Below are 26716 nucleotides of genomic sequence, written 5' to 3'. Positions count from 1 at the left end.
CACGGATAATGTTATTTAGAAACGTACAAATCCTTAAAAAAAAAGAGCTTCCTTTTTGAATCAGGCCACCACTGGCTTAACTGGTTTTGTATTTAAATGGCTACAAAAAACAAGTTGTAACATGTAAACCTCTTTCGAAGAGGCATGTGGACCAGTCAGTATACTTTTCGCCATGTTGCCTAAAGCAATGTTTAGAACGTGTGTATGTGTGTGTGTGTGTGTGTGTGTGTGTGTGTGTGTGTGTGTGTGTGTGTGTGTGTGTGGTTCTCCCCCAAACAAACAAAACAACAAACCAATAAATAATAGTTGGATACGTGTACTTTATTCATATCTCATATATGTTTCTTTACATTTATACAAAAATACAGAAAACAGTAGAGTTTTCACCCAGAATACCAACCGGGCAATAATTACATTTTGCTTTTTGGCACCCAGACTTATTTCCTGCCTAAAGCCATTTGATTCCCCCACTGAAGTGGGATGGATTGGATCACTCAAGCCCGAAAGCGCTGTCCAGGATGCAGCTGTGCTCACTCTCAGACCACACAACTATCCACACAAGAACAGTATTTAAGGGCAGTCATTCTCTCGGCTAATGCATGTAATTACTGTGTTTCTGACTTCCATGCAATAGACATTATGGACTGTTTGCAGACAGGAAAATGGGAGACCATGTTTAGTTTATTGTTCACAGCTTAGACCTGTTGCAGCTCATGATATTCATAGACTATGTATAAAAAGCAACGTTTGACAGAGCATACCTTGTTTGTTAGTTTGCTTGTGGCAACCTGTGTCTCTGTCAGAATACTGGGGACTGCATGTACTATAAGAGATACTTGTTGTAAAAGCCTCAGGTCTAGACTGCCATACATAAAATGCTTGAATATTGATTAAAAATGCATTTTTGAATAGATGGATTTGAGATTAAAACAGTAGTTTACCACACCACTCATTTTAGGAATTCTTTCTGAAAGTATTGTTTGGAGAGTTATTGTACACAAACCGATGTGGTACACAGAGTCCGATCTAATCTGCCATAAAGCATATGGCACAACAATGCTAATAAACATTTTCAAAAATGCATTTTCGAATGAATAAAAATGTCTCGCGGTTTAAAATAACAAACAATAGTCTATCACACCAAAGAATTCGAACTAGTGATGATGAAAGGTACTGAATTGTATGAACACCAATGTGGTATATTTTTTTTCAAACACAGATTTAATTTTGCACAATATACTCCTCGTTCTACAAGACAAATTCCCATCAAATAGTCCCAGAAACAAGCAGTAGGAGTTACCAGTTGAACATTCCTAAAGGTAACAATAGCTAAAATGTAACACACAGTAGAGACATGTCACAACCAATGAGTTTTCACATACTGCTCTTTAAAAAAAAGTGTTTCCTTGTTATAACTGGGCACAGCCAACTGATCTGTCATGAGTTTATTTAAAAATGAAGGATGGTGATTATATCTGTTATGAGATGTTTTCAATCTGCACTGTAATGATCTCTCCACTTTCTGCTACCACACAGAAACATAGACAGGCTTTTGACATTTACACACAGGGTCCATCACACCAATCAAACAAGGCACAAAACCAAAGGACATGGTACAATGTAAGACCATAAACATGATAGAAAAACTAGATATGGAAACAGATGTTTGTGTCCTGCCACTTTGTCATAGTAAGTTATTTGCAGAAGGTCACAGCCAGTGTGCCCTGTTCACACTCCTACCACTTTTACTGATTGTCGTTAACGATCTTTTGAAAACCATTAATCCGTTATTGACCTACTTTGCGTTGCGCTGAGCACGGCTCCGGGTAGACCGACCATGTTTAGATGACTTGTCGTTGCCTCTCACACCTCTGAAAAGATCTGTGAGAGCAGATACGGGAAACCCCTCCAGCTCCACAACTTATCAGATCAGAGAGTGCCTGAAGGAGAGCAGGCGTGGAAGGGCACAATGTATTGGAATGAGCCTGAGGGCTTAGGCTTTAATATAGCTGGGAATGAACAACCTCATGACAACTGATTGGGTTTGACTACCAGTTGGTTGTGTTTCTGCACAGGGAGAAACAAATCTAAAGCTCACAAAAGAAGAGTGATACCGTTGTGCGACCGTTCAGTATGTGAAGGAGATGACAGTGGACTCCCTTTGACAGTGTATTATAGCGAACTTTAAGGCAAAACTGATTTTGAGGCCTGCATGGCATTCCCATGTGCCGATCTTTGTGGATTGTGGAAATAACTAAGGTGCATGTCTGTGAATTTCATAAACAGTGGTATCATCCTTCAACATTTCATTAGCATTTGAGTCTTGATAAATGCACTAACTAGCTTTGTCAGATTGTCTATAATAGGTTTTTATTATGCAAGCACAACACTGATACTGGACAAAGGCAAAGTCAGTAAGAACAGATGAAACCATATGAAAGAGCAGTCTAAGCTAATGGGTTTGATTCGAGAGTATATGTGTTGGAGTGAACAGTCAAGAATTGTTAGTTTGATGTTACATTATATAGCAGTTTTTATATTGCTCTGTTCTCATTTTACAAAGTGTGTAACTTGTTCAATTCAATTCTTTCAATTGAGTTTTTCTTCCTTTCAGCGAGGAATGACCGCCAAGAATCTCCCCTGAAACATTCTTTTTGCTTTGCAAGTGTAAAAGGTGAGATAAGTAAATAGAAATAATAAAATAAAGGCATTGTAGAGATAACATTTACTATCGGAGGCCCATTCTTGTCTGGCATGTTCAGAAAACAATCCTGGAAGTCATCCCTGATACTCGTTAGCTTGCAGATTTCAATGGTCTAAATGTAAGTTAGTCAAAGCAGCATATTTTGTACATACGTGTTTTGTTCTCCATTCAAACAAACTTTATCACCTAAGTCATATATACCGACAACATCATACGAGGAAATGTAACTTGTTCAGGAGTGTGTTGAGTTTATGATGTGATAGTATATAGATTGTTCTTTAAATGTGACCCATTAGTAGAGGTGCTCTTAAATGATAGCTTGAAACAGTTCAGTTGTATCAACAGCAGCAGCTCAGTGCTGCCACCAATAAATAAATACACCATACATCCCCGTGGGTACATACCTAAAACCAGACAATGTGACTACACCTTGGAACTACAAATTTAAACATTATATTCTTTAGGAAAACCCAGACTAGGAGGAATGTGTAGAGCTGTTGAAGTGTGACCCGAGGTAGTAATTCATGCCTCAGTTCTTAGAAGAGATAACCAGAGTCAGTCTGTCTCTGCTCTGCTGTTTGAAGATGAACTGGTGAGCCTCAAAAACACAGGCAGTCTGTAGCAACTTGCTGACGGGGGGGGGGAACGTTTTCCCCCAAGAGTTCATGACGCAGCAGGTTCTGATGGACGATTCGCAGGAACCCGTGAACCCAGTCGGGGTGCGGTACAGGGGTTTCTCACTGCCAAAATCTCACTGTCTTTTTCAAAAGCATGGGGTAAATGCAGTCTTACAAGAAAGGCAAGCTTATCCACACGGTAGCAGGCATGGTTCATCAGGATCTTAGTCATGGCAGTTGTAACCCTGCAACCGATAATGTGGAGAGCAGTCAAAAAACGGCCTTTTACCTTCGAGAACTATCTATGGAATTCAGCTTCCTGTATTTTTTTCATCACTTTTGACACCACCAGGAGAAAAAGAATAGAGCCCTGTGAGAAGAAATGAGAGAGAGGCTTTAGAGCTCAGTGACACACTGTCAAGCTAGATTCTTTTACGTGACGTGAAGAATCTCACCGATTATGCTGGAGAACATCGAAGAGTAGAAGCGTTACACTATTTCAATGACGTTCAACTTGTTTCTGTAAGAGGACAGAAGGAACAACATTAGAGAGGAAACTTCCCTTCCTATACGGCTGATATTTAGACATGGTCCCGGTCAGAAGCTTTAAGAGCCTGTCACATTTCCTACGCTCCATTGTATTTCTTTAATCACTTCAAAGATCAGTTTAGCTCGTCAGGATAACATTTCATGTAATAAAGTTCAATTTCAACTATTGAGAAGACTACCACAATTGTCATATTGTTGTTATTTGGACAGCCAAATCGAAACTTTGCTAGAACAAACCATTGAACAAAGCAAGTAATCAATTTGCAGGGCCGACAGGCAGCAGGTCACATAAAGGGGAATAGTTTCCTTTTGAACTTTTGTATTTTAAATGCGTGTCAAAAAAACAGCTCACTTTTCCGATATTTCAGCATCTAGTGGAGGTGCAGTAGCTTCTGTTCCGGTGAAGAGGTCAACTTCTCCAGGATTCTGTTGAAGACCCTCCACATTCCTCCGTGATCGGACCTATTTCAGGAAATACGTTTTACTACCAAAGTTCCAGTCCGAGCTGAAAGCAACTCAAATCAACCAGTAGAAAGTTAAGAGACCGTGGTCAGCTGTCACAAAACTCAAAGCACTATCTCCGGACAATAAAAATAGGTCACTGACAAACAACCCTCTCTCGGGAGTGCCTGAGGAATGGAAAACAGCTGGGGGTTCAGAGGTCAGCTCACCTTCCACACAAGCAGGAACACGAGAGCTAGGAGTGGAATGAACAGTAAGGAGAAAAGGCTTTGCTCCAACACCCCAGGCAGGTCGCCACGCTCTGAGAAAAAAAAGGAAAGAAAACATCACTTTCAAGTCTTTGGCTCTTAACATAGAGTCTTTGGCTCTTAACATAGAGTCTTTGGCTCTTAACATAGAGACTTCGTGACTGCTGACATGCCTTCAGGATAATGGATTCCACTCACACATGTCAGGTTCACAATTTGGGGAATTTTGTCACTTCATTCGTTTGTTTCTTTCATTGATCTCCTAACTTTCATTGTCTGTCTTTCATATTATTAATTCTGTCTGACGTCAGTTTACAACAATCACTAATGTTTACCATAGATAACGTTTATCTACTTCCTTGTCCACAATTCGAGCTCTCAAGGCTTTATATGTAAACATCAACCTTGCATTAATCTAATTTTGTAGAGTCAATGACTTCAGAAATAGTCACAATGGTACATAAATGTATTCCCGGAAGACTTTCAGCAGGTCAAAGTAAAAGCAGTGTGTCAAACTCTGCACCATTCAAACATCAAAAATAAATAACAATAAGAGGTCTTTAAAGTTGAGTCAAATTACCATTTAGTTGTAATCTGTGTGCATGACACAAGAGCAGGCCATAAGCATGCATTATATATTTGATCAGTGACAGGATGATCCATTCCACTTAAGCTCTCAAACAGAAATGTAACATACGTAACATAAAAATGTTTGAAAGGGGTTGAGCCAGATGTGTGAAGAAGAGGCGCAGAAGATAAGATCTCTGATATACAGTAAGATGTGATGATGAATTAGCCCTGCAGGAAAACATAAATCAAGTGCTATCAGTTCGTGGGAAATGGGCTGCCTTGTTGGAGAATGTGGCAATTATTTCAGCTGGCAAATATTTCCGCTTCTACGCACCAGCTGGGCTGATTTAGCGAGCCGATCACAGACCCGACACTTCTCAGAAACACCGACAGTTGCAAACTTACGTGGTCCGCAGCCTGTTTCACACTCTGAGACTTTACTGCTGGACGGTGTTGATTCTGGGATGAAAGAAGAAGATGAGTTAGTAAGTTTGGAGTTACCTCAGGAAAGTAAAAATGAGGGGGAATGGGTGGAAAAAGTGGTAGAACTGGGTGATGAAAACCTTTCATTGTCAGGTGCCAAAACTGTACCCCCTCCCACCTCCCTCAAACACACACAAAAGATCTAATCCAGCCACTCTGACAGAGAAAAAGCCAAGCGCTTGGGAAGATTGGAAGATTGCTCTGTAATCAACACGTACACAATCAGGTTTCGGCCCTTTTCTTCCTTTTCACGTGTGCTACCTGGGGACACCTTCCCTCAGTGCTGTGACTCAGCCGGGTCTCAATGGCCCGTCTACGCACTGAGGCCGTTTTTGAGTTTTTATCTTGCAAAGTTCTTGTGAAGAAATAATGGTTCCTGGATTAAAAGCTTCTCAAAAACGGCCACAAGAGATCTGTCCTAAATAGAGCCCGTTCACAATTGTTCAGAGAAGGTGGTGGTGGGGCGGGGGGGGCGGTTACAAGCAAAAGTGAATTTGTGACTGGAATGTAAATCCGTAGAACGGCTCAGAAAATGTGCGTGGGGTGTGCCCAGAATTGTCAATGGCTGTTTTCTACAATTAAACAATTGAAACCCTGAAAGAACTGGTTAATCCACATCATAAAAACACATGTTTTCTGACAGTTTGGATTCCTGAGCTGAGGTTTGGAGTAATCCACATCTGTCTTGTGACTCACCAGAAACAATGCTCTGGTCGCTTGATGTAAACAAAGTTTGAACTTTCTCTGAAGAAAACAGTCGTTACGTACGTTTGAAATACGTGATTTTTGTGACCCAATGAAAGCTTTACTCTTGCAGCTGCACTGTTAATGTTGAGCTTTTTCTGGTATGGACGCGAGCAAGGAGAGTCTTAGGTTTTAAAACCCTCACAAATCCCACAGAAAATGTCTTGTTGGCAGTCATGCAGGTGATCATATCGTTCTCCTGGCAGGATCGTTGGCCAACACGATCGTTGGCCAGCTTCCATCTGAACTGTCAAGCTGACTGTCAATGCCTCACAGACTTTGTGGATGTTCTTAGAAGCCAGATCATTATAAATGTGAAAAATTAAAGCAGTCCTATCACAAAATGGGGCTGCATCCCTTCTGACTTGTTGACACTATGCAGATGCACTTTTTTTGCCAAACAAAATCTAGGTGTTGAGTCTCAAATACCACATTAAGGCGAGAAATTCACACTCAAGAGACTTCTAACTGAACTGGTCGTTGGATCCTTTGCCAGTCTTGCAGTTTTATTGCAGTATCCTGTGGTTTAAACATTACACACCAGATGGGATCAACATGAGCGCTCAGCGTCCAGTGAATATTTGGGATGTTGCAACAAAACCGACTTCAAATTAAACGGGTAACGCCTGAGAGACGTCAGTTCAGACTGTTTACATCGGAGCTTTTATTTTCAAGAGGGCTGGAAATCACATCTTCCTCTTATTTTTGTGTCAGCTATAGTACGTCTGATTTTCTTTCTGAGTCAACACACTTGTCTCAGCCAATTTTAGCGCCCTTTTCTCAGAGAAAACAACATTCTGCTTAGTTTTTCCCGCCAATTAGAAAAGGGTTGCAACCTCTAGAACTCACAGCAGGCAGTTTTATGTTGCAGTTGGAGAATTTGTTGTGCTGCAATGTGCAGAGTAAGTCTCTTACTGAAATAAAGAAATGAGAGGAAATCATCGGCGGATCATTATGAAAGAGTCCTTGGACCTAATGCACTTCAGATCTAGCAACAGATCTACACTTAAATCTACCAATCCATTGAGCCATAAACATTGCAACAAGGCACATAATGACTGCAATTATGGCTATTTTCATTATCTATTGTGGAAAGTTGCTTACTTTGTCCAACCATCAGTCCAAAAACTGTTTCTTATCATGGATTTTGAAACAAAAAGCAACTAATATTGTTTGATGTTGGTATTTTTCCTTTAAAAAGACCAGAGAGATGGTCATTGGACTTTTGTAACACCTTTCTAGTCAATGCAACTTTACAAAACTAGTCATTGACAAATTAAAGGCAGAGGCTTCCACACAAGGTGCCCCCTGGCCCTCATCAGGGGCAATAAATAAACTCACTCACTCAACACAATTGCTCCCTGTGTGCCATTGATTTGCATCTTACCCTTAGGTGAGGTGACAACAACAGATCAATTGTCATACATGTTAATCCTTAAGCTAATCAATTGAATCAACCCAACCCATTTTAGCACTTAGATGCAGTACTATCCTTATTATCAAACATGGGTTTTTTTTAGGAGATCCAAAATAGAATATCTCTTTACACTGAGACTCCTTCCAGTGGCAAATGGTGGAAAAAACTAGCATTGATTGACTTTATAACCAGATGCAGACCCAGAGGAACTGCAAAATACCATCTCAAGCACAACAATCAGTCCATACAAAATAAATGTTCACCTCTATATGTTTCTGTTGTTACTGGGTATGCTGTGGTGGGACAGGGGGGAGGATCACAGTCATCTGAATCTTCTTTATTCTGTGCAGCTATAAGGAAGTCTTTGACAAAGTCAAAGTATCGCGCTGTCTGCCACCTCTCTTTCCTGTAATGGCACTCAAAATCATACATGATCATCTCCTGAAAAGACAAAAGACACAGCGTTTAGATTCATGTTCCTCTTGAAGCAGTTCATTTAAACATCAAGACATCATTTATTGAATTAATAAGAAACACTTCAACCCTCTTCTTAGCAGGGTCCTTTTTTGTATGTATTCTATGTTTTATGGGACACATTCAGGAGCTCTATGATAAACAACAAAGTACACTTACCACGGACCCCATGTTGAGCCGCAGCTCTTGGAGCATCTGGATGAATATACTAATATCTCTTCTGTTCGATGAAATGTTTCCAAACTTATGTGCTAAATCTTGTAAACTCTCCTCCAAGTAGTAGACGTTTAATTTTACCCAACACATCCCTGCCTAAAAGAAAAGGAGCAGAAAAATGGCATTAAATGAGATATAGTGATAATTTAGTTAACTGAACACTAGTGTGAAAATCAGATTTACCAAAAACAACACTGAGAAGGTTTTCCCAATAGATTGTATCCTCTAAAGTCTAATAATCCTCCCATTCAGGTCCTACTTTCACAGTTAAGACTGCACTTAAATCAATATTTGCAATGTACAATAGTTATTGGTTCAGCCAAAGTTTGGCATGGAGGTGTAGCAGAAAAGGTATCCAACAGGTTCTTGCATGTGGGAGCACGTATGTGAACACGTGTTAGAGGAACGTATCAGTTTCAGTCATTTGTTATTGTCTCATTTACAAATTCAAAGACTTCAACGGGAAAGGAAAAAGCTGCATGTGTAAATATACTAGATATAGGAAGTGGACACCCCGATATATTATTCCATATGATTCACTGTTGGAAGAAGCCACTATGTCTTACCTCGTCTTTTGGTATGTAGTGCACAGGAATTTTGTAATCTTTAGGAATATTTTGTCTCTGTGAATGGAAAAAGTACAAAGAAACGTCAATGAATTTTGATCCTACAAACAGCAAACTCACAAAGACCAATATTTAATACTTCTACTGTGTAACTGTGCATCATGTGGACAGAAAGTTACTTCATTATTTGCCAATACAATCAGTTCTTTGTGTGTGTTCACATGTTGTGCTCTAGTTAGGTAGATTTTCTCTTTTGGCTGACAAGGTGTTTTTTTGAGCTCATGCCAGAGGAGTTGGTCAACTAGGCGGTAGGATTGGGTGGACTCAAAGGTCAGGGCCCAGGAAAGGAAAGGATATAAATTATAGCATAATACAGTATATTCTCCCAGACATAGAATGGGTTCAGTAAAGGAATTAGGCTGAGGTGAGGGTTAGGGTTATCTTGAAATGTTTAAATGTCTCCTTACCAAAACAGAGAGTCTAGAGATGTCATCTGTCACTGGGTTGACGTCAAACCTACTTGAATGTACCCCAAGAGTGATGAACAGCAGTAAATGGACACAGACGCGTATCCAAATCTGCAGGTCAAAAGACACAAGACGAAATTAGTCACATCTCCTACATGTACTCACAAAAACCACACATGACATCTTTGTTAGATCTACAGACGGCGTGCCAACTGAGGACAGCTCCTCTGCACCTGACAATGCTGCAGTAAATGAAAGACGGACGGTGACGATGCAACTCATTGCTGATGTTATATGGTGTTAGCAACCCTGTTTTTGTTAAGCAATGAACAATGAGATCCTGTGAATCCCAGATATTTCACAGCAAGCTGGACCTGATAATCCAATAAAAGGATGCAAGGTAGGGCCTAATAAAATAAGCAGCACATCCAAAATACCCAAAAAATGATTGACTTGATGCCTCATAAAAACACGGTAGAAACTTTAGACTTCTTAATGCTAAAGTCAAACAATAGAAGTTGTGCATGAACCAGCTAAGACCCAATATGCCCTTTCCAAAGCAGACGTTTTGACATGTCACAACAGAAACACCGTTTTACTAATGGAATTAACACTGGGTTCATTCCACTCAGATGTCCCAGAGAGCCGTGACAGTGTGGCAGTCAGCGTGAAGCAGCACGAACAATAAAAACCCGCTGAAGCAGAAGAAGCTTACTAGAGTTTGTTTCAGTATTTTCACCCCTGTATGTCTGACAAAGAGTGCTGGATGACTTGCTGGACTTGTTTTTGGCATAAATCTATTTTGTTTTTGGCTTCTTTTCTCAATAAACTCATTTTGAAGTTCAGTAGGATCATTTCAACACTGAAAATGTTGATGCAAAGTTGATGATTTTACAATTTAAATGAAACAATTAGCTAGTTTGATATTCCATACAAAACAATTCCATGTACGTGATTGTAAAATGTCATAGTCTTCCATCAGGCAACATTTAAGAGTCTCCTTTCATACAGATGACAGAAGCTGGTTGAGACAGTCTAGCAGCTTTCATTGTGTTATAATAACTGACTGGACTGTCCACATCACCAGTGAGCAGTCCCTACTTCCGTAACACATCAAACTGCAGAATTAAAACATTTGTGCTGTGAATCTATTTGATCTTAATGTGGCTTCAGTTGCTGTAGTGCACCTGGCTCTCGGCCAAACTGAAGGCCGTGAGAAAAAAAGTTGACTTTGGATAAATGACAGTTTCAACAGTTGATGGTGTCGTAACAACCGGTGATCCAAGACGCTTCAGTATCAGAAATATCTTCAAGATTAGAATGCCAAGAGGTGATTATTAATCATGATTCTTTTGATGAGCAGCAGGATCACTGACAGAACATGAAGAGCTCTGTCAACAAGTGGATGTCTTTGCAAGACCAGAAAAGGCGCCAGACGACACACCATCATTTGAACAGAAAACAGCCTGGAGGTTAATAAGTGCAGTACTTGTCATAAGTCGTTTCCTTATTAAACTTTACTGTTTACTTTTAGTTAGTTTACGGTTTGTGTGAGCTTACATTAGAGAGGTTAAGGGGTTGCACGTAGCATCTACATATTAGAAAAAGACGCAACACACTGCTCCCACTGATTTATGCGTGTAGCAGGGAGTTCGGTGCTCCATTCATTGGCTGATCTCCTACCTCTTCTCTTTGCAAATCTGACCATGTTACGCAACAGAGCCTCAATTCTCTTTTTCATAGAGATTATGGCCGGAAAAACAATTCAGCACCCTTGCTGTCAACCTCCCTTTTGGTAAATAAAGCTTAAGTGTTGCACAAAGAGGGATAAACATATAATAGTGAGCTGAGCCATGTTTAATCCTCGGCCACTTCAACCAGTATGACAGGATTTGGTTCAGTAGTTTATTTAAGCAAGGGTTTGATGACCTTCTCTCTTTTACAACAGCCTGTTATGCCTCTTATTCACAGTTACATTCATACTTTGGCCGTCAACACTTTCCCTGCCAGTTTGGCCATTAAGATCGGTCATTTTTCAAAATCTTCAAGGCAGAGTCCACCGCCCACAGTCCTCCTGTTACTATATATTCGTCAAACGGAGCCACAACAGGAAGAGAATGGAACAATGATCCATCAACAGCAGGAAAGGCCAGAGGAAAAAGCGGCATGTTAAGCACAGATGGGATGTAATTCAATTCAAATGTAATCTTCTTTCAATGGCAGACAGGGACAACGAGCAAGCAATGCTCTAGGAGAGATTAGTGAAAAACAAATCGCCTCAACATCTTCATGTCACATTTGTACAGGATGCAGTAGGTGAAACCGCAGAGGCCCCAGACACAATACAGTCAAGGATTTTGTAAGTTATCATTCAACAAGTTGGTTCAGCGAGGCAAAACGTGACCCCTAAGAACGCAACCTCAGATTCCACTTCTCTCTTCATCTTCGGAGGCGATTGTGTGCATAATGCAAATGTCAGACAAAATAAACGAGTCTTCTCCAGAAACAGTTTGGTGCTTTGAGCCTACACATGGGATTTAAGAACTTCCACATGTGGCAAGTCACAAACAATCTCAAATTAGATCCAAACTCACTAACAGTTTTCTGAGTAATGCTGTAATACTGCAATTACTCTTGATATTTTCTCCACCCCTAAGGCACATGTGTGTTCTATACTTGGCCTGAATGAATGAAAGGCAAGCGCCGGTTTTACTCTAGCACATCCCTCTTCACAACTATCAAAAATATCACTCACATAAGGAGGCTTGTTATAGATGCATGAAAGCCTAAAGGACATAATGAATCCATTTGGTTTCTCCATGTGATCCGACTTCGGCATGGCTTCATCTGTAAGACATGTTTAATGTATCTGCTTTCAATGAATGGGAATTTCACTCAGCACCATATCCGGCACTACCCCGTTCCTCGCCTGTTAAGTTTGTTTAAGGAATGGTTCAGTAGGTGTTGGCCTTTAATGCCTTGATGTTAAACAAACGTCTGAAAGCAAATGAAATGACAGTACTTTTTAGAATGGCTGGAAAATCATAACAAAACGCCAATTTGGTTTGAACAGAATCTAGTGAAGAAAGGTTCCTGTCATCTGGAAACACTGCGGTGAACCAACAAGGAAGAGAGTTGTGAAAACTGCCAATCACTTCATTTACAGCGTGTGCTTGCTATGACATTAACATGTTGGTCCCACAACGTTAGCCATCTCCTTCATCTGTCTACTCTCACTTTGAAGGAAAACGTTCAACGAAACCACAAGCAATCTCTTAACAGGAAACTATAGATTCTTTCCATCAACACGTGTTGAAAGTATGTAGAGGAAAGCCAGTAAAGAGAAACATGAATGGAAAACATGTACACTTCATGCTGAGAGCGGAGCAGCTGTGAGTTGCTAGCTGAGCTCATAGTTGCCATTTACTGACATTATTCGTTTAAAACTTATGGTCATCCCCGTGGCTTATTCTTGTGAGAGCAAGTAGGGCCAAGTAAACACAGCAGTATACACAGCAGGATGTGATGTGTGAGTGATGACAGCGATATTGACTGACATTCCCCGGGTCTTTATGAGACAGATTCACAGCCCATGAAATAAGCCAGCTGAAAGCAACTAATGCTATAACAACCGCGAGCGGGAGGTTAACGTTTCACCGCTTTTTGTGCTGGGTTGTGAAGTAGCTTTATGAAACAAAAAGAGCTTATCATAAAATGTGGTGGGCAGGTGGAGGGTATTACTTCGATGCTGGTCCAGATTAAACCCTTTTCACCTTCACGTCCGGTCTCTGCTAGAGCAGCATTGGTACAGGTCTACAATATTTCCCTTTGTTCTCCTTCTCTCTCTTTAATTGCATGTTCATTCTATGATCCAAACCAGGAACAGAGAAACCATATCGTTAGGGTCGGTTAAACGACACATCTAAGATGAGGTTAGATCTTGTTTTGCCATTTTAATTGAATACGGATATATATTGCCCCATCCGAGCACCAATACACCAAACCAAATCCCTTGATGTGGAACCCTAGACTCCGATTATGCCTAATTGCCAACACAGTATAATTAATTGTTTCCAGGCTCCAGGGCAGAACCGTCCTCTCGGTTTTCTGGAAATCCATTCATTCTTTTTTAATTGTGTTTTATTATATTGTTTTGGTGTCACAAAGCAGAGATTCAAGAGCAGACATTTGACGACGTTTTTCTTTGCAATAAATATCTGGCTGCTACATTTTTATTTTTGTGTATTTTGTAGTTGTGTGATTCTTGTATATCTATATATTTTAGTATCTTGGTGTAACATGAAGCTGTCTTTGGCTCTTTCTGATGTAACAATGCACATTTCCCCTCTGTGGGACTATCAAAGGTATTCTGATTCACACTAGAACATCTGTAGACTCCACGTTTCCTGCAGACCTTCGGCTCTCACAGTATTGAGCTGCTTAGACGGCTCACTTTGGACTTTGTTAAACTTCATCCTATCATGTAAAATGTTGTCGTGCTCCCATACCATCATGTCATCTGCTGCACTATCGATTGGTCCGTCACTCACTCTTGACACTGCTAATGGTTATCATTTGAAGAAAATACTAGAGGGAGTAGGATTGCTTACAAAGTCAATGGAAAGTCACAAGTGATAGTGAGGAACACTCGGGGCAGAGGGAACTAAAGCAGAGGCCTAAAGCTTGGGTGAGAAATGTGCATGCTTGTTAAACCTCTTTACGGACTTGCAGAGGAGGGAAGACCGGAGGTAAAGCTCGTAAGTTTTGAAATCTGCACGCTGCAGTTCTGCTGAACAACCCTAACACTAACCGTAAGTGATTTGTTTTGGTGTTGCCCAATAAAAGTACCACAAAAACAGTCTGTACTTTAAAGTTTGTCTGAACACACCCTCGCATTAGAAAACCACTGGAAACATTTTATTTAAAGCAGATATTGACATATTATAAGTGTTGACTAGAAAAATAGGTCTAACCTAACATATGTAGGTTTTAAAAAGTGGTTACAGCCAAACATTACGGAAAGTCAACATATACAGGGTAATATAATAGGCATCGAATTGGTAAAACTGTCCAAATGCGATGCAATGTTTAGCTGTCAACTTGTGTGTTTGCATTACCCATATCCCATTAAAGTCTATAAATTGCAACTATGATTGTAATGTGTGGCTTCCGGAGATATTGCAGGGTGGTGTCTTAGCTAACATACTGTGGAGAAATAAGGAAGTATTTATTCCCATCACGCATGCAATCTGTGGTCACAACACTTTCCTTTGTTGAAATATATATAAGTGGATATATTGTCAATGCTGTTTGTCCCACACACACACACACACACACACACACACACACACACACACACACACACACACACACGACAACATATTATAACGTCACGTGATCCTTTACTGAACCCGAGGCCCAAACAAACACCAAGATGCAGAACGCAACAGTAATTCCTGTCTTATCCTCAGCCATCTTGTTTCAACAAGGACATGGACTGGAAAACGTCTTGGTTAAATAATACCCGTGTAAAAACAAACATATCTTGTATATTCAAGTTACAAAATGCTCATGAACTCCCAACACAGCTTGTGCCAAACATATCAATAAACAACACGGCTTCAGTGAGAGAAAGATTTCAAGTCACTCATTTGAACGTTTCCCTTACAGACTTTGAGCGACCTTATGAGACTCACAGCTGCACTGACAGGGACAGAAATCATTTCCCATGCTGAACAAAGGTCCCATGGCTATCTTCAACACTGAAAACGATGTTGCTTCTGTGTCCTTACCATTGCTAGTCCTATAACATCACAACCGGTTAATATTAAACCAAAAGAGCTGAGCAGCCCTCCAAAAGTAAAGCCCTCTTCATCCGTCATTGTCAGGTGCATCATGGCTCTCGGGGCCTGCTCGCTCTCATCATATAGAGGCTGAGGATGATTACCTCCCGTCTCATTTTCCACCACCACTTTGAACCCAAGGTATCATTAGCTGAACAGGCTCTCCAGACCATTGGCCTCGTGGCCCTCTTAACCACGTAATCTCATAAAGTGGAACACAGGGCCTGCATGGCATTAGTCCACCGTGGCAGCCTGTTTTGTCAGAGGGACGGTGATTTCATTCTTATCTTTTGCCTGGATCATTGTTTTTGAACTCTGCCATGTGATATTAGTTCCCATGTTTTATAATAAGGATTAAAAGACGTCAGATGATAAAGGCTGTGCAAAGAGAGTACCAGGCGGCGGCGGTGGCGGCTGTTGTTGTTGAGATGTTCCAGAGTTGACCCTCGCTAAGGTAAACCGAGGATTCTAAAGGCTTTATTCCGAGGATTTTTATCAGTTTTGTTTGGTGGCGGTAATCCGGTCATATCAAAGCAATGTGTATTGGAAAATAAACATGGAACATTTAACAATCCTACTCGATTCCCAGAACTGATCTATCCCTCCAACAATTTTGCACATTTCTGCACAACACTACAATTTGTTAATTCAAACCTTTTTTCAAATCTTTTTTTTATAGTAATTTGTTCCTGTATTCTTTTTTTCTGTGCCTTTATGTTTGTTGTATACATTTTTGGGTTCATTTTTGCGTAATTCTTGCCCTTATTTTACATGCTTTAACTCCTACTGTGTTTCTATGCATGATGAAACACCATTGTACATCTTTTTTTGGGGGAAAACCTACTTTGCAATAAACCAACTTCTGAATTTGATGAATATTAATAACCACTTTACTCTTTCCAATGCCACACCTCTGTTCTCCTGTGCAATTGAATGCACACACCTTGGATAAAAGCTCATTTTGCATAATGAAGGCCAAACAGTAGATAACAACAGTTGTGACCAAGGTATAAATAGCAAATATAGGAATGTTCAAAGTAGATTATTGGCCTATAATCTTTACGCCTCACACCCTTAACACACAAAGGGTCCAACCAGGCTTGGGTTCAACCCAGTTGCTTCAAGAAAAGGCCTTTAGACCAAAACTGGAGTGAAAAATCTCGTAATCCAGGAAGGACGTAATCCATTTTCACATTTTAATATTTGACTACTTAATGAATAAATACAGGAAAGGAAAACGCTGCACAGCAAAAGCTGCCCCCATTTACTTAAGGTAGAAGTTTCCTCAATAAAGATAAAACAAGAGAGCCGCAGCTTTTATCAAAATGTCACTTCAGGTGAGCTTGTAAAGAGTCAAATATTAACTTCACAAGTCTCCTCGATCACATAATGAAATATGACTCGTTGAATATATGTTCACTCAGATAACTGGCACACAAACAAGCATAAATAGCAAAGCATTGACACGATACCTGAACACTACATTGCTATATTTTTGAAGCAACTGCAATTCAATTAACTCTGCTGTGTGCTAAGGTGACAATAACACTGTAGCGTCGTATAGAGACACACAATTTGTAGGGAATCATACAGGTTGTGCAGATCTGTGAGAAACACACATGTGGAGTTTTTCTTGGTATTAAAGTCGCACACTGTAGTATCATCTCCAGATGAAGGTGGAGATTAATGTGCACGCGGGAGACAAAAGGAGTGTCTGTCAACGTTAACCGTAATGCAAGGCTCAACGGTTTTAGGGCACTTCCCAACAATTCAACCTCTGAGCCACCAACAGTTGTCCTTATAATAACTACCTCACTGAAACAAAAACATGTGTAGTTTATAGTATGAACAATGACCTTTACAGTGACACTAGTAAAGAATACGGATGTAGTTCAGACCATTATCCAAACAAGTTAGTAAGGTATAACAGCAACCTCACTTATTGGGACTGATTGTGCAGTATTTGGGACCTGCTGTAAAGGCAGATAAGCAACAAAAAAAGGGGAACACCTTTAGTGAAACGTGGAGAAAACATCGTAGGTCTGGAGACTTTTGCTACCAACAGCTATAAGCGAAAGGTACTGTTTGGGCTGTTGAACTACTTAATGACAGTAAAGCTAAGCTGCTCATTTAACATGAACACAATTTGTTGTTGTGGCCCGACATATGTTTTGGAGAAAAACAGGATACAAACAAATATTTCCAAATGTCTAAAGAGATCCCACCATGGCTTCAGTGGAAATTATAAGAACCCCTGTTGTGTTGAACAATGTGCTACAGTGTTTACCAAATGTGGCGGCCTTTTAACCAAAGAAACTGGAGAGGATTAAAGGGTTTAACGGTTAAAACACAAATAAAAGGTGGCAAGGGAACAATGGGAATGGAGAGGAAAAACAACTAGGCTATTTTTAGTGGCATACACGAGATCCTCATTTCAAACTCGGAAACAGTGACTGTCCTTTGGCGTGTTGAGATCTTATTATTCCACATTTTGTGGAAGGAAATTCTCCTGACATGTTGTTTGAGATGGCGCATTGGCTAAATTGGATTGAGACTTGTCCTCAGAGTCCTAATATGTGATTATGGAAAGTTAAAGAGAGATATTCTTTTATTAACTGTGAAATTTTACCAAAAGTCTTCCTCTTTGAAGGACATGATGACCTGAACTACTGATGCTTTGATTGCAATTTAACCTTCCCGTTTGAGTCAAACAGGAAATCTGATCCCGCTACTTGGGGGGTAAATCTGAAAGGGGGAGGATGAAGATAAAATGCATTTGATGGCTGTATGCTCTCTGCTGTTTTGCTTGGAAGGGAAAAGTGATATTTTATGATCCCCTTACAGTCCTTTTATATAGCCACATCACTTACTAAGTCAACAATTAACAGCGCGGATGGATCAGGGTGTTATGAACTAACTGCAGGAGGGGGAATTTGGCTCGGACAACAAGGAAGAACGTTGAGTTACACAACAGTGCTTTTGTATCAGCTTCACTTACGGATGTCCTGCCAATTCTATTTTTTTTTAACCTTCACAACTTCTCACTCACTGATCAGATAGATTCCTACTGCTCCCTGTTTTACACATAGTCAATAAACCGCTGAACAAAAAAATAAATCATTGTGATCTTGTGAGTCATTCCCTGGATATTCATGACTGTCAGTAATAACTGACTTTAACTAGCTCATTGTGGACCAGTTTTACAAAAGTTGATTATGCCGTGTGCTTTGATCACACCAGGCGCGACATCGGTCCTGCTGATCGGCAGCTTATGCCTGAGACATTCTTAGAGGACAGGAAGTAAAGGTTTTGTTTTGCTTCAGGTAATGAATTCAACCACGACTGAGATGGAAGTCCGACGGAAACAAATGTGCCACCCACTTAAAAATAAACAAACCTGTCTTCGTCATTCCAGTAAAAAGACACCATAGCAAAGCAGATGAATTAAAACGACCAAGCCATAATATTTAGCATCAATCGTCCTCAAGTTTAAAACTCGTCTTTCTTTTTATATGAGACTCTCTGATTTAGATCCCACTTTCCCTTATTTGGTTAGAAAAGCAGTTAAGATCTAATCAAGTCTTGAAAAACATAGATGAGCAGTAGATTGCCAAGAAGGAATGCAACAACTGTCAACAACATTCGACACAAACAGCTTCAGTCAACGATACTACGTGTCAAACTAAGAGCAATTGGTTCACGACAATAACCATGTGCACCCATGTGAACAGCAGAGATATTGTATACAGCTTCTAACTTCTGTATCATTTGTCCTTCGTGGCCTCTCATCCTAGCTCGAGGAGGAGCTGATCATGTGGAAATGGCCATTTCCTAACAAACAGATGAAGATTTCTGCACACATGAGACAAATAAAGCCCATCTAAATGCCTCCAGGAACAAATGCTCTGCCACACTGGGATGGTTCATTCTCAAGATGACTTCACACAACCCAAATGCGCATGAACCGCTTGTGCAAATTTAGGGCAAAATGCTGTTCACAAAGCCCTGAGGCATTTATAAGAGCAGGCATAGCACAACCATGGCACGATGAATCTCCTTATTAGGTTGGATGTTTCTTTGCGGAAAGGATTAAGTCATCAACCAATCATGTCAACTTGCTTCAAATGTAATCCACTTGACAGCAGACTGCTGCACAAACATTCAAACGAGTGAACTTTAAATAACATTTGAAAATATGTTTTTAACCTGCTGTGCTTGACAGTTGACGTTCAGGTACGATCTCTAGGGGAAAATAAGGCGCCATTAGCAGCATGTCCGTCAACTATTGCGCAACCAAAACAGTAGGGCCGCCCCCAGAAAGTTGACGAGTCAAAGCATCCATCGGGGATGCCTAAGTAGGGCTGAAAAGTTGTCTGTTTCCACTTTAAGTTGATATCATTAAGCATCTGGGGGGATATTACATTCTGAAAGGGTGTGACTGAGGGTTAAATCCACAGCTCCTTGAAAGTGCTTTGAAAGATGTGGTTACACTGCGAAATCCCTAAAAACCCTCAATGTCAACTTTTCAGGGACCAACAAAAACAGACTTCTTTGGATTTGCTCGACTGCCATCGATGTGATAGTTTATCCAGCGTGTTTAAATACATTATCCCGACCCCTTAAGAGTGCAAAGAGCCCTAATTTTAAAACGTGGGTTGATGTTTCCCGAATGATCAGATGACTGAGAGGTGAAGGGAAAGAGGTTTATCATAAATAAGCACTGTGGGACCAAAGCTTCCCACTGTGCCCTTGTGTTTTTTGGACAAAGAAGAAAAACCACAAAATACAACGTTGTCATATTCTGTTTCATTTCACATGAGAATACAGCAGAGGAGCGTAATTAAATGAACCCTTTATGCACCCGCTGAAGGGGCTGCCAGGTCTGAACAGAAGTGGCTGCTATCCTCTTCAAGGGATGCACTTGTTTTTTCACTCAATGAAGCTGAAAATAAGAGAAATATATCACATAAAAACCAAGAACAGTGTATTTAGGCCACCTGTACAGGGATCAACGTTTCAACACCAAATTACAGAGAGTGTTTTGGCTGGAGCAGCACCAAATAATCATCACTAATTTATGGTTTCTTCTTTCAAATGTAAGAAAGTGGAACAAACGCCATTGCAATTTCCTATATTATCTGCAGACCAACTAAAACCTATTAAATTTAAAATGTCACAAACAGGAAACACATTGGAGAAGCTGGATTGGTTGGATTTTTAACATTTGGGTTATAATAAATCATCAAGTCTTTCTCGCTCAGTATTTACTACATACAGCAACATTACTGCATAGATAATAAAGAGATTTTAAGACGTTCATGAATCACAAAAGTCCCCAAGAAGATAAATCTTTCTGATTTGATCCAAATGTAGCGTTACATAATCATAATAAGCAGCAAATGGGGAAATGTTTGACATAGTGTTGGAGTTCGGAGGAGACTAAATGTGAGGTCGTGGTGTGAAGTGCTGTTAATTGCCTCTTGATAAATGTATCGCTGTGAATTCTGGTTCACACTTCTCCACCAGCCCACAGAACAGACCCATCGGCCTGGCTCCGGTCGAGTACTGCGTCCTTGTGACAGTGATTTCCCCCCACTAATGTTCACATGACACCCACTCGCTGCGCCGCACAGAGACAAGCCCGAACCTAATAAATCAACAGTTAATTTCAAGCTTGCACATCAGGATGAAAAGGCCCCCGAATACTTTCACCCAAAGACGAGGTTAGACTGGGGCTTGGGCATGTAAGCACAATGACTGCAGACAGTCTTTTTTTTCCCCCTGGATCTGCAACAGTGAACATCTATTCCCCTGCAAGACATCAAATGCTCAGGGGCACGAGGTCCGGGCTCTGTGACAGGAAAATCCTTGAGACCAAACGTTCCCTTTGTTGGTTTTGTGGATCGTGCATGCTTTACCGTTCATGGACAAACCTTTGCTGCAGAATACTGCCCACAAAAGACACTGGGAACGTTTATTTCCCAGGACTATTTAAAGAAGCTTTAAATCAGGTCTTCATCAACTCTCTGAACATCAGTCTTCTTCAGTGTATAAATGATTTGGGAGAAACTCGTTTGGAAAAGTACATTTTATTAGGACTTACATAAAACAGAATGCTCCACAACTGTGGGTTTGGCAGTTTGCAGTGGCCAGACAAAAAAAGGCTCGCCTCTTTTCCCAAGTATTGAGTTTCTCCTGTTTGGACCTGGATGGTGCAAATAAAGCCAGAGACCTTCTCCTGAGATCAGACATCAGATTTGAGTGCAAAGGATAGGAGCCTCTTAATTTGTTTTCCCGTAACAGTGCCGAACTGTGCAGGCTCTGGATCTAAAACACTGCCGTTGGCTTATTCCATTAGTGACAGAACCTTGTTTTTTAAATTTATTTCGTCTTGTTTTTATTGCTGTTTGAGATTCTGAGCTACCACCCTGTACAATATCAAATGAATATGTGAGCTAAAACTCGATGTGGTCAGCCTTCCAAGAAGGAATGATCGCAAAACCAAATGAGTTACATGTGACTGTGGTGATCGATATTACTTCAACAACCCCAACACAACCTTTGTTAGACTGCAGCGTATCTGATGAGTGGGTAAATGAGAACATTGTTCAAACCCACAGAAAATGTACTGGAAATGTAAATTACAGGACAGCTAGAGTTTCAAACGGTCGAGCGGAAGAACAGTCATCCATTTGTTGTTTCGATTAATGTTGCGGCCGTGAAAAAACAAACAAGAACGTTTAAGAGGAACCTCTAGGAACGTTTAGGGCCGGTGTTAAATCTCATTTAACGACAAAGATGTGCAGCCAGATGTGATCTTGTGACTAAAACATGAGTCATAGGGTCCATTCGATATGCAGCAGTGACAAAAGAGCGTTAATCACCAAGGCCAGCTTCTCATATATCTGCATAACAATGAGACAGTGATTAATAACTAATCAGGAAACGCAGGAGTAACGAGTAGTAAACCTTTCTTTTAAACGTGACTTTTCAGATAGAATATCCTATTTAGAGGAAGCTGTCCTGCTGCTACTTTAAACTACTAACAAATATCCTTATCCTGAGGCTGGATTTCAAGTCTTTTTAAGTCAAATATATTTCTATTATTTTCAATATTCCGACACGAGCTCAGATATAATCTTAGAAATGTGTCTTTTCCTCATTTCCAGTAAAGCGGAAGTCAATTTTCTGAACTCTCTGTTGTATTAATTGCCTTTTGCCACTTATTCCTGGTACTCACATTGCTGATGATTATCTACCAAGAGTATCAGTATGAATCATTTTTGAGAGCATCATCACTCAACCCGACAATGTTGTGGCAAGACATTTGGATCAAAATATTGGGAATTTGATTTTCTTGCCCCACATTGCCCAGCCCTTTTCTTCTTTCTGGGCCATTTTCTGAGGTATTTGAAAGAGGAAAGGGGTCCCGAGGCTGAAATTGAACCTGGTATTTTTGCGACTGGCCCTAATCTCTATATATTTCTTAATATTTAACATGTTTATTCTCACCAGTCGTAGGATGATACAACACCAGGGCATACACTTAAGACAAAACAACAAAATCTACAGAACATAACGAGACGACGGCACCAAATCTTGTTTTTATAATCAAATTGGGTTCATTCTCGACTGATTCATCGAAAGTGTGATTCTGACACACCGACTCGCTCCAACGCCCACGGCCTGCATGAGACATATGCATGCTTTGCCTTCTGGTGTGCCCCTACCTGCATCTTTTAAATCTGAAACAAGGAAGATTTCCTGGAGTGATCTAGTTTACTCCTGGGGATCCTCATGTTGCAAGCGAGTCCTTAGCAGGTAATAGACCACATCTATAAAGCAGAAGCAAAACGAGCCTACATTAAAAGTTGGCTGGTGGATTTACAGCCTGTGTTTGAGGTTGGCTCCTCTGCACGGAACACATGTGTGTGTAACTCATCCTGCTACTTAAGCTGCCTTTGACCTGCCGTGTGTCACTTCTACTAGATTGATATGCAACAACCAGCAAGCTATATATCATCGCAAGAGATCAGCTGCAAAATACTTTCACATATCCTTGTCCCTGTTACGGAGGAGGAGGAGGAGGAGGAGGAGGAGGAGGAGGAGGAGGAGGAGGAGAGGAGGAGGAGGAGGAGGAGGAAGAGGAGGAGGAGGAGAAGGCCAAAAAAACTAGGCCTACCCCAGCAGAGACCTGATTGACTGGTCTTTCAACACTGTGCAGGCTTTAGAAAACCAGCGCTCCCTACTGGTGTCAAATGTTCTGTGAAGGTGTGAAGGTCTAGACATACTTCCAAATCCCCCCCCCCCCCCCCCCACACACACACACACACTCTAACCTCGTGTGCCACAGCTTATATAAGACTGCTTGTTTTAGTTTCCAGATTCTCGCAGACAACTAACGATCAATTACATCGTCCCTTACTCTGATTACTCTTGTTTTGGTCTATACAATGCCCCAAAATAGTGAAAGATTTTTTTCCAAAAGCCTAAATTGATCTCCTCAAACATCTTGTTTACAGACATTCATTTTACTGAGTAAGGAGACCTTAAAGCCTCACATTTCAGAAAGGAGAATCAGAAAATTGTGACTAAAAAGATCGAACTCATTGATCAATTAGCAAAATGACTGGCAATAAAAAGTACAGCTTTAAAATGATCTTACTTAGAGCAGATCTTAACCTTTTAAATCCTGGTTATAACAGAGATATTCAAATCCTCTTATCAGCATAAACGTACTCTCTGTGCCACTATGGATTTGCTAATTAAATCAGTACAAGTTCCCTATGGACTTTCTGCACGTGATAACATGACAGTGACAGTGTGGCACGGACAGTAAATTAAAGATGAAAGGTGTCAGTTAATGGAGCCGGGCGCTCCTCACGCTATAATTTCATTATGAAAGCAGAAAGGAAAGTCTGCTCGGAGGATGATTAACATCGGCAGGGATGCAGAAATGCCCACCCTTCCTCCAGGAAACATCAAAGACTTTCATTCCCACACGCACGCACACACACACACGCACACACACACACACACACACACACACACACACACACTGTCAAATCGGTATTAATATGTTTCATTCCCTTATATTTTTTCATCCGATTAAGTCATTTCAAAGAGTTTAACTTGCCATTCAGAGCGAGGCGTCGATTAGGCAGAAACCTGCAGGGTTTGGTCAAACAACCCAGGGGATGTAATGCACGTTAAACCGGCCTGCATTTAGTTTGCACACATGGACATATGCTTTGATAGAGAAAAGCCTGTTTCTACTTAAAATCTGTGGGTTTTTTCTCCACCAGTATAAATTATCTGCCCTTAAGGTGACCACTAGACCGGTAGGGATTAAGGATCAAACCTTCCATGTGTACCTACGCCACAAATCACAGATGCAGTCAAGTAGAATTGTTGTAAAGTAAGTCTTTAGTCGTCAATTTGTACATTTTAAGGACAGCCACGTCAGAAGCCAGAGATTATGGTGTCACAGCTTGCAGTCAGAGCCTAGTTTGACCCCTCAGCAGCTCTTAAACACAGACAGCTCCAGGAACTAGGGGGTGAAATCTAAACGTGGATTTCTACCAATACAGACAGAAGTATATCTTAAAAAGGCACACAAACTGACACCCTGACCTCACATTTTAGCTAGTTTAATATACAAATGATGGTTTGTGCCAGCCTGGAAATGCACATAAATGATAGTCCTCTTAGAGATGTCCATATATTGCTGTTCAGCAGGTAACAAGCTGCAAATCTTCCTGTGATTTACGATTACAAATGCAATCATTTGAAGAATAAACACAGTTACTCACATTTCAACCATCTCTCAAGTGCCAGACTGGCGCCGTTAATACACACTTATTGATCGGGGAGGCATTAGGACTTCCAACGAACATGAGAACACGTGGACATGCTGAATAAACTCCGGACAGGTGGGTTGTTTTTAGAAAACTCTAAAATAAATGTAGTGGGAAGCATGCTTTACACCTTGGCTCGGCAATTTTGCAACGCCACAAGAAAAGGAAGACAGCTTTTATCCTGCTGTCACTGAAATGTAAACAACACTGTGAATGTTCCCTTATTAATATATTATAAGTGCATGATATGAATGAAAGAAAACCTGAAAAAGGTGAAGTTTGAGTACTCGTTTGTCTGGTTAAGTTTGACGACTCGCAGCAACGTGTCCGTGCGTCATGCCTCAGCGCGAGCCGTTTATTTCCTCAAAGTAAAAGAAAACAACAAAGAGCAAACAATCACTTACTTTTGGCTTCTTCATATGGAACGACAGGAGTAAATCCAGTGTGTGCGAAAGCCTATTTTATTTTACTTCTACGGGGAGGAAAGGGGTTGTCATCATCTTGTGTGCACATATCCAATGCTTAAGTCAGCGGTATCCAAGCAGAGGAGAAAAAAGCCCCAAGAAGAAGAGGAAGAGAAACGGCGGAATCAAACTCTCAACCTGTGCAACCTTTAGGCGAATGGTGTGTGGCATCTAGCCCATCTATCTACAGCATAGGTCCAGACACTGAGGGCTCGCAGCGGCGGAGGGAGGGCATTAAGCCTTTATAATGATGCGTGAAGAGCCGTCAAAGAGCCGCCCTCTGACGAGCAGCAGTGTGAAGAGGTTCACCCCAAAACCGCTTCTGCCAGTGTAAACAGATCCGGATCGGACTGTATACGCGTTCGGAACCAGACCCTGTGTGCTGTGGGCATCAAAAGGGACTTAATGGCTCAGAAGAAGTGTTTTCAAGACATTCAAATCATAAAGTTACCATTTAACTTTAAAGGAGCTCTTGTTCTGTTCAGCCCCCCTTCTCACTCTCTCTCTCTCTCTCTCTCTCTCTCTCTCTCTCTCTCTCTCACACACACACACACACACACACACACACACACACACACACACACACACACACACACACACACACACACACTAAATAACTCCTTCCTCTTACTCTTGGACTTTTTTCTTTATTTTGTTGTTATTTGTGTTCACTTTCTTAAAAAATGATATTATTACCACTATTATTATTATTATTATTATTATTATTATTATTACTATTATTATTATTATTATTATTATTATTATTATTACTATTATTATTATTATTATTATTATTATTATTATTATTGTTATTATTATTATTTGTATTATTGTTGTTATTATTTGTATTATTGTTATTATTTGTATTATTGTTATTATTTGTATTATTATTGTTATTATTTGTATTATTATTTGTATTATTATTTGTATTATTGTTATTATTTGTATTATTATTATTATTATTTGTATTATTATTGTATTATTATTTGTATTATTATTTGTATTATTGTTATTATTTGTATTATTATTGTTATT

The 26716-nt window shown here is 40.3% G+C and overlaps 1 protein-coding gene across 1 annotated transcript; it reads right to left on the bottom strand.

Annotated features, from left to right (window-relative positions):
* Window positions 1-300: 300 nt before the first annotated feature.
* kitlga (kit ligand a) lies at window positions 301-25918 on the bottom strand. The gene is made up of 10 exons (XM_063907817.1): window positions 25622-25918; window positions 9518-9628; window positions 9051-9107; window positions 8428-8580; window positions 8058-8235; window positions 5556-5609; window positions 4542-4633; window positions 4223-4332; window positions 3777-3841; window positions 301-3691 (listed from the first exon to the last, which is right to left on the bottom strand). Exons 1-9 carry the CDS (start codon window positions 25634-25636, stop codon window positions 3811-3813), a joined length of 801 nt encoding a protein of 266 aa, XP_063763887.1. The 5' UTR covers window positions 25637-25918; the 3' UTR covers window positions 301-3691; window positions 3777-3810.
* Window positions 25919-26716: the final 798 nt, after the last annotated feature.

Source organism: Eleginops maclovinus, chromosome 2, assembly GCF_036324505.1.
Source record: "Eleginops maclovinus isolate JMC-PN-2008 ecotype Puerto Natales chromosome 2, JC_Emac_rtc_rv5, whole genome shotgun sequence".
NCBI classification, from domain to species: domain Eukaryota; kingdom Metazoa; phylum Chordata; class Actinopteri; order Perciformes; family Eleginopidae; genus Eleginops; species Eleginops maclovinus.
This window is presented reverse-complemented; position numbering and strand designations above follow the sequence as displayed.

Bases quoted from the DNA above. Each gene is read 5' to 3' on its own strand.
- kitlga (XM_063907817.1), bottom strand. The intron at 5,610-8,057 runs GTGAACATTTAT...CTTTCATCCCAG, and splicing joins AACAACAGAAACATATAGAG to AATCAACACCGTCCAGCAGT. The intron at 4,634-5,555 runs GTAAGTTTGCAA...TTTTTTTCTCAG, and splicing joins TGAAACAGGCTGCGGACCAC to AGCGTGGCGACCTGCCTGGG.